Here is a 14,222-nt window from a genome sequence, read left to right on the forward strand (position 1 = left end):
TTCAGCCAGATCGTTGGGTTGGAGCGACCATCATACTTCTCGTGGATGGTTGGCTTGAAGGTGGGTGGCCACTGGACAGCCCTGAGGCGGGGGGGGTGAACGCGGTGAACCCGTCGATGTCCATGAAGTCGTCTGCCATGAGGCGGTATTGTAGCGGCAGGGCCCTGGGGCATGTGCCATTGTCATGCTGGGGTGGATTGTGGGCGTCCCCAAGGGTGCCATAGCAACGATCGTAATCGTTGCAGCGGTGTAGCTCCTCCTCCCAGCGGTTGCGGGCCTCCTGCTCCACGATACGGTTTGGCTGGTTGCCGACCCTCGGAGCACCAAAGTCGCAATCGTACTAGGTGCACCGTCGGAGCTCTGTCTCATCCTGCTCCTGGGGATGGTTGTTGAGCTCACCACGGAGGTCGCGGCGGTCATGAAGGTTGTCGCGGAGGTCACGATAAGGTTGCTGACCAGGCCGCCGCAGCGTTCGTCATCTCCTCGTCCGTCATGGTGGTAGTTGTCGTGGTGGTGGTTATCTGGTCGGCGGTCATCATCATCAGGATGGTAGTCATTGCTCTAGGATTGGTCCATCTCCTCCTCTTGAATGGGTTCCAGCCGACCTCCCCTTCAGTGGCTGTGAACAGCTCGGCTATGATCGGATCTACTCTGAGTAGATTGGTTTTGGGAGTGCCGGGTAGATGTGGATCTGGAGTGCGATGATCGGCTCCTTGAGCATGCTAGAGCCTAGGACTTTTCTTCGATCTGGGCGTTGGTGGCACGCAGTCGCGGCCAGATCCACTACAGTTGCTTTGAATCCGGAAGGTTTTTCAGATCAGCAAAAACAGCCCCCAAGTTGGCCTGGGATGTGGCGAAGACGTCATGACCAGCCCGTTCAAGGTCGACCTGCAGATTGCAGGCATGTAAGGGATGCCTGTGTCGACCTCCAGTGCCCGCTTGGTTGTCATTGTTGCCGCCTTAGGTGCTGGCAGGATGGGCGGTGCATCAGCCACTGTAGGGGCGGCAGGCGGCTGATAGACTGGCTCGGCTCGATCCTGTTGGCGGCACCTGCCACGGTCTCGATTCCTCTCATTGCGTCCTTCCTCCTGGGAGGAAGTTTTGCCATCACGAGGAGGTTCATCGGCAGAGACAGTGAAGACTTCCCGATCTAGTGATGTGGAGCTTCCATCGTCATCCTCGCCGTAAGGGTTTGGGGTTAGGGTGAAGCGAGGGATCTGGAACTCATCGTAGTTCGGAAACTGGGTGGGTTCAGGTGGGTCGTGAGATTGGATCTGGAAAGACTGCCCAAGTTTTGCAAAAAACATGGTAGTCGAGTTCTTGATGCCAAAGGGGGGGTGGGGAGAGCCCTGCACCGACCTTCCAGGGCGTAGTGCCACCTCGGAGAGGTTTATGCACTTGCGATTAGTTTGGAGGGCGTGGGTGGGCGGGTTGCCGTGAGGATGTGTGGGATACTCTCCGAGAGAGAGAGAGAGATTGCCGACCTGCTAGGCAAGCGGCGTGATGATCTTCGGGTGAAGACCTTGCTCCATCGAAGCAAATCCAGCAGATGCTGAGCTAGTGGTGGACGCCGAGTCGGCCAAGGAGGCGGTGGAGTCGGAGTCCACTAGCATGCTCCCGAAGCGAAGCTAGATCGGATTGGTGAGAAAGTCCTTCATGCTATTGGGAAAGATGACGTCAGGGTGGGATGCCATCGAGCTCGCTTGGGAGGATCATATGATCACCCCTACCTGGCACGCCAACTGTCAGATTTAGTGACCGACAGTCCACCAGGGGGTTACCCAGGTGGTAGATTTGTAGGCAGGGGAGATCGCAAGATCAAGAACTCAAATGGTAACACAGAGACGCAAGGTTTAGATAGGTTCAAGTCTCCGAAGAGTAATACCCTACGTCCTATGTTCTGGTTGATTGTATTGCTGATTGCAGGTGTGAAGAGTTAATGTGCCTTCGGAGGGGTGCCCCTAGCCGCCTCATATAGGCTGATGACCTAGGGTTACAATTTAGATAGGATGTAATCCTAGTTGGTTGTTACATGGAAAGCAATCTAAATCGGTTTACAACAAGTATTCCGTGATATCTGGGCAGAATCCGTTCGCTTGGCCTTCTAGCTTGTGCTTCTCACATTTTCATGCCTTGGCCTACACGGTATGGTCAGGCGGGCCCACTTGTTAGGGTCTACTAGTATCCTGATCGGTGGGGACCCGTGAGTCCCCTTATCCCTCAGTAAATAATTCATAGAGTCCATCCGCTAGCTGGTTATTAACATGACAATGCATATTATGAATTCATGGAAAGGTGATGACACATGCATAACTTCAAGTTTCAGAAGTGCAGCAACTCAATCATACAACTTTTAAAATCAAAAGTAGAGCATAAAAACATATCGTTATCTACACAGAGAAACAAGATGGTGTTAAAAGAGTTAGCTAAAGTTGCTCCTGTGACACATACATTTACTAAACTAAGCCAATAATATTCCAGTGACTTTGGTTGCAGCATGTCATGAATACCATGTACTAAACAAGTGATTAGCATGTCATGATGGTAGCAAGATCCAGTTAAAATATGCTTATGAATGAACCTATAGCAATAACGTAATAGAGTCTAAACAATTGATATATACAAGCAACCATCAAGATTTTACTGGCAACATTTTTATGGGTGAACATGCTACTGATGACGAGCATAAAAATAATTTACAAGATCTTAATTTCACTAGCAAGTATTTTTAATAATTCAAACTAGCTCATCGCAAGAATAATTATTCAAGAAGCATTCTATGTTATTTGAACATGAATCATTTACAGGAGCTCACTAATCACATAAACTCCTAAGTGTAAAAAATTTCAGCATGATTAGACTACCACAGAATTTATTAAAATCAAATATTGTAAAACTGCAGATCCGAAGAATGAATTATAACTAGAGTTCTATAAGTAATTTGGTGCTACAAACTTCTCAGAATAGCTATAAATACTAAAGTACATTACTGAGAATTTATCAGGAGTTTTAGAGCACTAGAGCTATTTATTCCAATTTAAGGAGGTTAAACAACATGCATTTTATTGAGCAACATAAAGATAGACTTCACATGAACAAATATTTTTCCTAGGTAGAACTGAGCATCAGGAATTAACAAATTTAGTTTAAATTTTTACCATTTGTATACAATTTTATACACCTTTCTAAAGTTACAGCCAATTTAAAAGAGAAAACAACTAAAACAGCCTTACACCGAGGTCCCTACAAAGTTTCTCTTCTAAGAAAACTACCCTTCCTTTTACGAATTAGCCCTCGGCTCTTACCCTTAACCCCCCTGAAACGAATTCTACCTAACACTTAACTCCAGCATATTTTCAGAACACCCCCTAATCTTCTATTCTTTTCTCACCCATGCCCTTCGCCCCTTCTTCCACCTCTGGCTCGCGCCCGAGCGCACGGCGAGCGGCAACGGCGCGCCGGCACCAGCGTGGGGGCTCTGCGTCCCTCACCAAAAACTACCCCTATGGCTTGCCTAAACCCTAGAACATCTTCTCCCCCTCTTTTCTCATGAAATCCCTAGCCCAAACCTAGCCCGCGACTAAGGCCGGCGCACACATGGCCACGCCCTCAGGAACATGCGTGGAACCTTAGTGGTGACGGAGAACTGGCGAGAGCTTGAGGATAAGGAGCTCATCGGGGTTCTATTTGTATGGTTGGTTGGGCAAAAGAAGGCCAGGAAGGTAGGCATCGATGGTGAAGTAGGTGGTGGCGGGTGGCGGCAATGGCGGGCACAGGGATTCTAATCCCCAGCACCTGGGACCATGGCGGCGGCAACAGGTGACGGAGGAGGGATCTGGGGAGGTGTAGGAGCTGTGGGTGCTGTTGATTTGAAACTGGCAGAGAGGGTTGAGAGGAATCGGCCGGCGGGTTGTGACTACTCGCTCAGTTCCTCTCTGGCTCGAGGAAGAAGAAAGGAAAAATAGAGGAGAGAGAAAGAGAGCAGGAACGGGGAGATGAGGCTGGCAACCTAGGGAAGGGATAAGGTCGCGGGTCTCGGCATGGGCCGTGGGAAAGGGCCTGCCAGCCATGCTCTGGCGAGCAGTGCCCGAGGACGGCGCGACAGTGGCGAGTGCAGGCGAGGCAACGCTGGCGCTAACGTCGACGGTGTGGGCGCAGTGGAGCCAGCGGCCTGGATGTCGCGTCGCAGCGTAGAGCCGTGCACCGATCCTTGTGGAAGCCAGCACGTGGCAGCGGTGCAGCTTTGCCGGTGGTTCGATATCTGCCGCACGTTGTGCGTCCATGGGTGAAGGACAGGGCAGGTGAGGTGAAAACAGTCAGTTGACCTATATTTTGACCTCGATTTTTGTTAGAACCAAGAGGCAAATAAACGGATCAAACTCAGGGGACACAAGATTTAACGTGGAAAATACTTCTAAGGAGGAAGAGGAAAAACCACGGGCGCCAGCTAGCAAATCTTCACTATATCAGGTGAGGTTACAAACGCCGGGGATTTACAGCTGTTTCAACATATCCCGAACGGCGGCTTATAGGAAGTATATAAAGAGGTGAAAGCCTTTATCTTTGCAACTGAATTTGGATCACAAATCAACAATTTTGAACCCTTAAACACTATTATCTCATATCCATAACATGTTTATGTTGAACTAGCTGCATTAGAGTACAACTTTCCTATGGTATAAATGTTGAGTATGTAACAAAATTAAGTTTTAAATAGCACCCAAAGATTATTAAAATTGAGTAAATCAACACTTAAGCTTTTTTAAGTGTTTTCAAACAACCAAGGTTTAAAGTGCATTTCAAATTTAATTCAGAAATCAAACATGTTCATGATCCAAAAGTGATTTATTTAACATCACTAACCATTTTTTGAGTATAATTTCCCACCATTTCACACTTATGCTTCTTAGTATTATTTAAATGCAAATATAGCATAAACACTCCAAAAAGATGCATATCACAAGTGAACAGTAGCTACTAGCAATCATGAAGTCGGAATGCACATATGAGATGCTAATGCTCATGTTATGCAAGTGATTAAGTTTAATTATATTTTAAACACCCGAGGAGGGTATAAGGTCCTTTGCCCAAAAAGGTTCCGTCCCTTGAGGCTATAAATATGAGGGTTATAGGTTCAACAAAGACACAACATTCTAGCCACTCAGTCCCCTAGAAGCTCTTTGGACAAGTGCCTTGTTCTAGAGTCACCCTCTACTGTTTGGGCATTTCATAAACATCAATACATTTGTATGAGCTCATTCCTCTACTACAGGAACTGGCAGCTAATCCATCTTTGGAAGATCAGTGGTCTTACATATGGGGGTCATGTCAATTCAACACCAAGAAGGCATACAAACAGTTGATGGGTTCAGCTCATATCAGTCTGGTTTTCAAATTGATGTAATGGAAATCGTCCTGTAGGGGCAGACACAAGTTTTTCTTTTGGCTCCTACTGTGGGATAGGCTCAATACAAGAAACATCCTTCAAAGGAAAAGAAGAGTCCTTGATGACTACAACTGTGTCATGTGTGATAGCAACACTAAAGAAACCTTGGTGCACATGTTCTTTTCGTGCACCTTTAGTAAAATGGTGATGGCACCTTTTACACATCAGATGGGACTTGAGCTTGATGAGCATGGACATGATTGTTGAGGCTTGAAGAGATTTCAATTCGAAAATTTTCAGGGAAATACTCATGGTGGCTTGCTTGGCCATTAGGAAACATCAAAATGAAGTCATCTTTGATGGAGTACCGCTCTGCCTAGGGAGGAGCAAATCGATTTTCAGAGAGGAGTTCGGTCTTATTCAGCACAGGGCCAAGCCCTCTCTGAAAATAGAGTTGGAACTTGGTTTTCTAATTTTAGGTAGACATTTCTTCCTCCTTTTCCTCTTCGGGCCTCTCTGAAAATAGAGTTGGAATCTTAGTTTTCTAATTTTAGATAGACATTTCTTCCTCCTTTTCCTCTTCGGGCCTAAGGCCTTGTAAAACTGCATATACTTTTCCTTTATAATAGAAAAAAACCAGTAGAGGCTTCCCCTGCTGTTCGCCTCAAAAAAACGAAAGGTCCCAAATACACATTTTTTGTTTTTGGAAATTAATAATGTGGATTTTATTCTAAAAGCTTTCTATTGGTTGGTGACAACTGGGCCCCATCTTATTTGCGCAAAAGAATGACCTATCACTGACAACTGGGACCCATTTTGTCTGGGCAAAAGAACAACCCACCACTCAACAACGTGCCGTAATTGGTATTTATTCTGGATTCTATGAGATATCTGTCCATATAAAACACCTCCTTTTCTTCTATATAAGCGGCATAGCGCATATCATCTTTGGCATCGAAATACATGTCTTTGAAAAAATACATTCCACAGCTTACTTGCATACTGGTAGTAATAGTTCTGTGTACTCCATTGGAGATGTCAAGGTTGGGAAAGATGTCAGGAGGGAGGGTCATCGAGGATGACAAAGATCGTAGCATCCCAGCAGCTTGTCCTGTCATTGAAGCTTTTCTTTCAAAGAGTGTGCCAATGAAGTCAGATGCTAACAAGGAAGAAAATATCAATATCACTAATCTGCACTATGAGCTTCTCCAGTTGGAGAAAAACTTGGCTATAGAGAAAAGGAGGACAAAGGAATTAATCGAGCGAACCAAGAAGATCCAGGGAAGCTCCAAGATGGCTAAGTATCTTTTTGGTAAGATAGAGGATCTGGATCTAGGTGAGCTTTATGATATGCAAAGTGAGCTCTCCCGGATCAAGAAAATCTTGTGCCATGAGAATCAGGTAGAGCCAAGTGGTGCCGATGCAGGAAAACTCTTGGTGGCAAGAATCCGCTCTAGGTACTAGCTATTGTTGCAAGATTGTAATAGTTTAGCTTTTCCAATCATTTGAATTAGCTAGCTAGCTAGCGAATAAATATCATTTGGATCGTCCAGTCAAACCTGTTAGGGACTTATGTATGCGTGGATATGATACAGGTGGAACTCTTGAAGTTTGTTCATGAGTTTGATTCTGATATTCTGTAATGCTTTGTTTGATTCTTCCATTTCAATCAAAGAATTGTTTTTGTTCCAAATGGAATGTATTCCTGGCATTTCCTATAGAAAGTTTTTCCGGTTTCAAAATAAAATCTCGGCGTCTGTTCATTTTCTTTGGATCCACGGGTCCCACTGCTTAGTGACAGCTGAAGCAGACTAAGGGTGCATGCTGCCATCAGCCGTCATCTTCCTCAGTTCATGCGACTACGAGCTCGCGCCGCCATGGGTGACGCGAGGGGAAAGCTGAGGGTCGCCCAGTGAAGTGTGAAAGCTAGAGAGGTGACAGACTCACCTTTTTCTCTCTCCCTTCCTGTCCTGCTTCACCTTCGCCGTTCGTTACCGTCCCCCTCAGTACTACGCACACAATCTGTTCGACGGAATGTCTGCTCAAACTTTTGTTTCACTGCAACTAGATGACTATGTTGGAGCAGGGCGGACCCAGAAAATGACTAAGCCCCGGGCTGAAATAGTGGTCTGTGGGTGACCTGGGCCTGCTGGGCCTTTTTTTCTTCAATAAAGATCACAGAAATTTAACTGTCCTAAGGGGACAATCTGGGCTGGACCTGGGCTGCAGCCCCAAGCCCGGGTCCTGGATCCGCCCCTCTGTTGGAGTAACTCCTATTCTTGAAAGCATGCCCTCACTGGAAAAAGCATCTATCAAGCTTGGCGAAAACAATGAGGATTTCTGTGACTTCTGTGATAATTGTTGTTCTGGAGAATGCACTAGTGACATGTGCTCCATATATTGTAATGCTCATGGCAGCAGAAACGGTGTTTGTTTTCTTCTTGGAGGTTTCTGAAGCACGACATATTTGGAATTGAAACCTCCGCTGAAATGATACACTTACACTTCATTTCATCTTGCTTGCTCAAATCCAGAATCATCACATCACGCTACGTTGGATTAAATCATTAACTGCTGCTACATTTCACTTTGTACAGGTTACATTCAAAAAACATATGAAATGCTGCCCTACATTTATTAATCTATAAACTTTGCTACTCATTGGCTTGTGTTTGGTGGCCGACCTGCATATGCTACTTTGCTTTCTTCGACACACTCCAATTCTTGAGAAACTCATTCTTCAACTTTGTAGGGTAAGATATGTCTTCTGAACATTATTGGTGTTGCCTTTATAGAACCATTATGTAGGATTGATCTTTCAACGTGTGGAAATGGCAGGCGGCAATCTTATGGAACAATTGCTTACACTAAGACAATATAATTGAAGTTAGATGTCCAATAATCGATGAAAGGGTTGAAAACATTTTGAAGATATTATGTTCCTGCAGCAGTTGCCTCGATCATGTTATCGTCCAATTAATTTGAAATGCAAGTTTAATTTGAGTTTCTTAACATTTTCCAACAGTATATTTATGTACTTTCCCTTTCTATGTATAAAGTTGTAAACCTCCCAGAGTAATTCAACAACTAGTGACAAGGGAAGTTCAGTTTTGAAAGCTAGAAATTCCCATTATTTAAATATTTTTCCCAAAACATAACTACCTTGGAATGCATGTTTTGGTCAAAAGTGTCAAGTATCTCTTGATACCAAAATACGCAGCTCTCATGCATATTCTAGAAAAAACATGTGACAAATATTAACATCCTTAGTTTGGAATATTTATTGCCCTCTTTTTTCCTATTGAATTCCCCATGTGTGGTTATTTACAAAATTTGCATCAATAACTGTTTAGTTTTGCACTTTTTTCCTACTCAATCCCCCATTGTGTGATTGTTTACAAAACTTACATCATTACCCATGTCAGTTGTGCACTTCTTTTCCTACTGAATTCCCTGAAACGTGATTATTCACGACAACTGTTACGTAAGTAGTCGTGGAATATTTTAAATAGGATGGCTTATGGAAAGAATTGTTGTATAAACAATATCTGAAAGATGATCTTTGATTCATATGAGCTTTAAGGGAGGTACTCTCATTTTACTTGAGTGATGAAGTTAGAGAATATTTTTATACCTTCGGCTTCTACGAAGGTGGAAATGGAAAAGTGCAAGTTTCTGGGATGATATAAGGTAGGCAAATAACCTTTAGCTTAGAAATATCCCGGGCTTTATAATATTTCTTTTAGTAAACAATACTGAGTTGTTTGAAAAAGGCTGAGATTGTATCAAATTTACATGTACTCTGACTGGACAAATTTTAGAGGCTTGGAAAACATTAAAGATGAATTCTTAAGGGTGCCTTTGAGTAAGATGAAAACGAATTAATTAGGATTTTAACCAGAACTAAAAGTTTCATTTAGGTTTTCCACATAAGTCTGGAGAAAACAAAATTCCTGGAAAACACAAGGTGTTCCTGTATTATTTCATAGAAAAAGAGCATTTTAACCAAAGATAACTTTGTTTAAAAGAGGGTGGAAATGTTATGATCAACGTCATTTGTGATAACAGGGACTCACTAGATCATTTGTATTTTCATTGTCCATGGGCAAAATTCGTTTGGAATGTAATTTCTATGGCTTTTAGATTGCCTCCTAAACCATACCTTCCTCACAGCTTTGTGATCACTGGATTAGGAAGTTTTTGGACTCTTTGGAAAAACTTGAAACGCGTTGCGTTTTAATAGGATGCCTGAAGACCCTTTTTCGATCTTTTTCAGGCAAGCCATTTTTTTGAAATCTTGGTCTGTGTTGCAAAAAAAAAGAACAAAACAGGGAGTTGCTGGAGTGGGGCGCAAGACTGCTTGGACAAAACGTGAGGGAGGTCTTTGATGCAGCAAAAGGATGGTGCTCGATCACGTAGAGTATTCAAGATCAGGGGAAGCTATGAAGATAGTAAGCTCAAACTAGACGATTCCTTGAGTGGTGGTGGAATAATCAAGACAAAAGAAAAGGTTTATGTGGAGTGTCACTTCGTGGTTGTACAGGTGAGATGCGAGTGAATGTGGCCTTTTTGGTATGCTGGCTGTTTGTTTTTTAGCAAGGCAAAACCTGTTGTTTTCTTTCTGTACTCTCAGTTGTTTTTCCTTTTAAATGGTCGGTCAGGCTGAACTTTGGTGAGGCTACCGGTTCTGTTGCTTCTTTTGCTTAGTTGTTGTTGTTTTATTGTGTAATCGTCGATGTGTTGATGCACCATGTGCGTGTGCTTAATTGGCCCGCGTTGTAACAACATACTATCTTTCTTCTTCTAAATACAATGATGCGCAGCTCTCCTGCGTATTCTCAAAAGTTGTTTTCCCTTTTGATCCTTTTAGTATGTACTTATTCCCTTGTAGTCTTGGATGGTTTTCCTTTTGAATCTGTTTGTATCTCGTGTTGCTTGTTCCTAAGATTGGCTAGCTAAAACGCAGTAGCTCATCAAACTTGTGAATTGTGATTGTCTCCCTCATCTCTTGACCCTGCAGCAATGCACTATGAACACTTCTGCATATCATCGGTCCTGCAAAGATATAAGTCATGATTTTTTTTTCACGAAACGTGAAGCAAGAGCTGCTCCTGGCTCTGCACAGAAGTGATGCAACAAAATAAGCGCGAAAAATGTCCAATGCAATGTCTCCCTATACACTGCACTATGGAGTAATAACAGTGCTGGAACTTTTTTCATTTTGTACTTGTAAAATTTAGGCCATCGTTGGAATCTGGAACCACACTACTTTGCCGTGAATGATGTAAGTTTTGCAACCAAGACACACATATTGTGTACTTCATCATCGCTCCTCTTCTGGGTTTGGGGCTTGCCGCAGGCTCAACCTGCCCACCTAGCTCGTCTCCATAGCAGCATATGACTATATGAGCTGGACTTCACAGAACTTGTACTTGGGCCAAGCTCGAAAGTAAATCAAGTTATAGTGTGAGACCACCAACAAAGGATTTTTTATTTTAACCCTTTTTAACTAATTTTTTAATAATAGTCAATACCAAACTATATTTCTAAGAAATAGCCCTTTTAATCAACCAAACATTATAGTGTGACGAATACATAAGTCATCCATATATATTGGCGTGATCAAACTCCCACACCGGTGTGAACGGTGAGTCACGCCATATGCAATAGCATGATGTCACTCATGTTGACATGCAATTTTGATATTTTACATCGAACCGATGCACCTCAGTTTTTTCAACTTCTCAATTTGCATGCTTTACAAAATATGACTCTACATCTCTGAATTTTTTGGTTGAAGAGATTTGTTCTTCATTTCTATCTTCACAGGGCAGACTTACGGAGGGCTGAGTGAGGGCACACGAAGTTTTAGGTTAAGGAAACCAACAAATATTCACCATGTTTAAGCTTTGTAAATTTACACATTCTTGAGGTATGCCCTCACTCAAAATTTGTGTTAGGTCCGCCCCTTCTTTTATTTTTTCCTTTTCCTTTCTCCTAACCAAATGAATGCATAAACAGTTAAACACTGGCCCACATCCATTGAATCCAGGCTCCCGTGCCTCCCTGGCTCACTCACTTGTCTCTCCCTCGCTCACTCAAGAACATAAAGACGGTGGTGCTACTAGGGTTTGATGAATCTATATAGATGGCATGATCCCCTTCAAAATTTCTGGTAGTTAAGGCTCCTCCTTCAAACCTTAATATCTCTGCTATTCAATGTTACTATACATTAGATTTGGGGAGAAATCTAATGTAGAAAATGAAAAGAATGATTTAATCCATAGCACTATTGTCCATTCATCTAGAAAATGAAAAGAAAGGAGTAAAATAGAGAAATGGAAAAAAATCTCTAAATTAAAATAATTGCAGGCAAAGATGGGATCAAAGTTTAAAAAATAGGAAATATCAAAATTTCAGCCGGTGGTGGTGTCCGGTGTTCAGGAGCGCGAGGACGCGGCGGACGAGCCCGACTCGGACAGTCCGATCGAATATCGATTCCGACTAGGAAAAGCGATCGTCCGAACCTCGCCTCCCGGGCCCACGTACATATCAGCAATAAAGCGATCCCGCTCCGACTCGCCTCCGCCTCCTCTGTCTCTTCCTCCTCTCCCCGCGTCGTCCGCCGCCACGAGCCCAGCGCCGCCTGCCTCCGCACAAACCAGCGCCGCCGCCGACCTCCATCTCCGCACCAAAACAGCGCCCTCCGCGAGTTCCACCTCATCCATGGCGCCTGTCGGAAAGCGCCTTCCCTCCCTCACGGAGGGCGAGCTCCTTGCCGCACGCCTGCGCCGTCGTCGTCGCGTGCTCCGCGCGCTCCCGGCCGCGCCCAAATCGGAGAGCGCACCCTGCGCCGCCGCACTCGCGAGATTAGATTCGTACAAGCGCCTGAGGACGATCGGGGAGGGGGCGTTCGGCGCCGTCTCGAAGGCGCGCGACAGCCGCACCGGCGAGGTGGTGGCCATCAAGTGCCTGCGCGAGAAGGGAGGCGGCGGGGAGGCGGCGGCGCTCCTGCGGGAGGCCGCGCTGCTCGCGGCGTGCGCCGCCAACCCCGCCGTGGTGGCGTTCCGGGAGGTGGCCCGCGGCGGATCGGGGCCGGAGGACCTCCACCTCGTCATGGAATTCGTCGGCCGGAGCCTCTACGACGTCATCAGCGAGCGCCGCCGCCTCAACCTCCCGTTCAGCGAGTCGGAGACGCGACGCGCCATGGCGCAGCTGCTGGCCGGCGTGGGGACGATGCACGCCCACGGCATCGTGCACCGCGACCTCAAGCCCGGGAACGTGCTCGTCGGAGAGCGCGACGGCCGGCTCAAGATCTGCGATCTCGGCCTCGCCAGGTCCGTCGCCGCACCGCCGCCGCTGGACGCGGAGCTCGAAGGCACGCCCGGATACATGGCGCCGGAGGTGCTCCTCTGCGAGAAGGGCTGTGGAAAGCCCGTCGACGTTTGGGCGCTGGGGTGCATTATGGCCGAGCTCGTCGCCGGGCAGTCGCTCTTCCCAGAAGACGACTTGTGCAAGCAGCTGGTGAATATCATCGACCTCCTAGGGATCCCCGACGATGTGTCGTTGATGCCACTGGGCATCACGGCGGCGGCGCCGAGCAAGCTGCGGGACAAGGTGCCAGAGGAGCAGCTGTCGGCGGCGGGCTTCGATGTCCTTCGCGGACTGTTGCAGTACCACCCCAAGGACAGGCTCACCGCCGCAGCGGCGCTGCAGATGCCGTGGTTCGGATGACTACTGATGATGCTGCAGCGACTTGAAGATGACTGTAGTGTTAGGTTGCTGAAGTACACTAGATTATTTGCCCTATGTCGTCAGCGTGTTTATTTGATGATGCAGTGGGTAAATGATAGGGTTTAGGTGCAGAATTCTGTTGTTCTTCAGATTGTGTTATTGCAAAAGTGCAATCCCAATCTCCCTTGTAACTGAATTGAAATCCATACTTTATATATTTATATACGATATTGAAACCATGCTTGTTATGTTTGTAATTTTGTTATGCAAATGAGACATGCAACCACTCCGAGGGCCATCGCCTCTCACGTCCCGGCATCAATGGATTCAACAGTGCAGCGATGGTGTTAATTGGACTCCACAGTTCACAGATCACACAAAGCGATTTAACAATGTAATTGTTCGAACACAAACTGTGGAAATTACATATTTGATTCATACTAGCTAGGTACAGCTTTCTTTCTGAATTTCTATAACCTTCGTTTAAACATGATGCATCCCCTTGCACAAGAGATAAATAAGGGAGGATGTAAAATGACAAGGAGAACACTAAAAACAGGGCCTTCACACTCCACATTTCTCATCTCTGTATGCAACATATACCACCCGCTCCAACAGGTGGTGTGCAGAGTGGTGAGGGGGGCGGTAACGAACGGCGAAGCTGAAGCAGGAGAGAATTGGGGAGGCGAGAACAAGGAGAATCTGTGTCACCACGCTAGCATCTCACACCTTACTTGGCCTGCCCCGGGGCAGCTTCCCAGCTCGTCACCCGCGGCAGCGCGAGCGATCACGCAGTCACAGGAAGACAGTCGCACAGTGCAGACGACAGACTGCCCCGTCAGTTACCTTCTCCAGACAGGACCCTTGGATTGAAAGAAAATGAACGGACGCCAAGATTTTAATTTTAAACCATAGCATTTCTATTGGAAAAAGTATATACACTGGCCTAGCAGGCTAGCACGTTGTGGCACTCGCTTGGAAACTATGTATGGAAGTGTTGACAGAGTACAGTTCTTGGTCAGCTTGAGCCTCACATCCGTCATGCACACAAGTGTTGACAGAGTACAGTTCTTGGTCAGGTTTGGATTAACTATCTGCACAG

The 14,222-nt window shown here is 45.7% G+C and overlaps 1 protein-coding gene across 1 annotated transcript; it reads left to right on the plus strand.

Moving 5' to 3' along the window:
• The first annotated feature begins 6,439 nt into the window (after window positions 1–6,439).
• Window positions 6,440–13,120, plus strand: LOC101762813 (putative cyclin-dependent kinase F-2). The gene is made up of 2 exons (XM_004980425.1): window positions 6,440–6,787; window positions 11,807–13,120. Exons 1-2 carry the CDS (start codon window positions 6,440–6,442, stop codon window positions 13,118–13,120), a joined length of 1,662 nt encoding a protein of 553 aa, XP_004980482.1.
• Window positions 13,121–14,222: the final 1,102 nt, after the last annotated feature.

The sequence above is a fragment of the Setaria italica genome, chromosome VIII (genome assembly GCF_000263155.2).
Source record: "Setaria italica strain Yugu1 chromosome VIII, Setaria_italica_v2.0, whole genome shotgun sequence".
NCBI lineage: Eukaryota > Viridiplantae > Streptophyta > Magnoliopsida > Poales > Poaceae > Setaria > Setaria italica.

What these genes read in the sequence shown, in the direction of transcription:
- LOC101762813 (XM_004980425.1), top strand. Translation starts at nt 6,440, where the DNA reads ATGTCAGGAGGGAGGGTCATCGAGGATGACAAAGATCGTAGCATCCCA. An exon ending in TCTTGTGCCATGAGAATCAG is followed by an intron (nt 6,788 to 11,806) that starts GTAGAGCCAAGT and finishes TCAAAATTTCAG; the next exon opens with CCGGTGGTGGTGTCCGGTGT.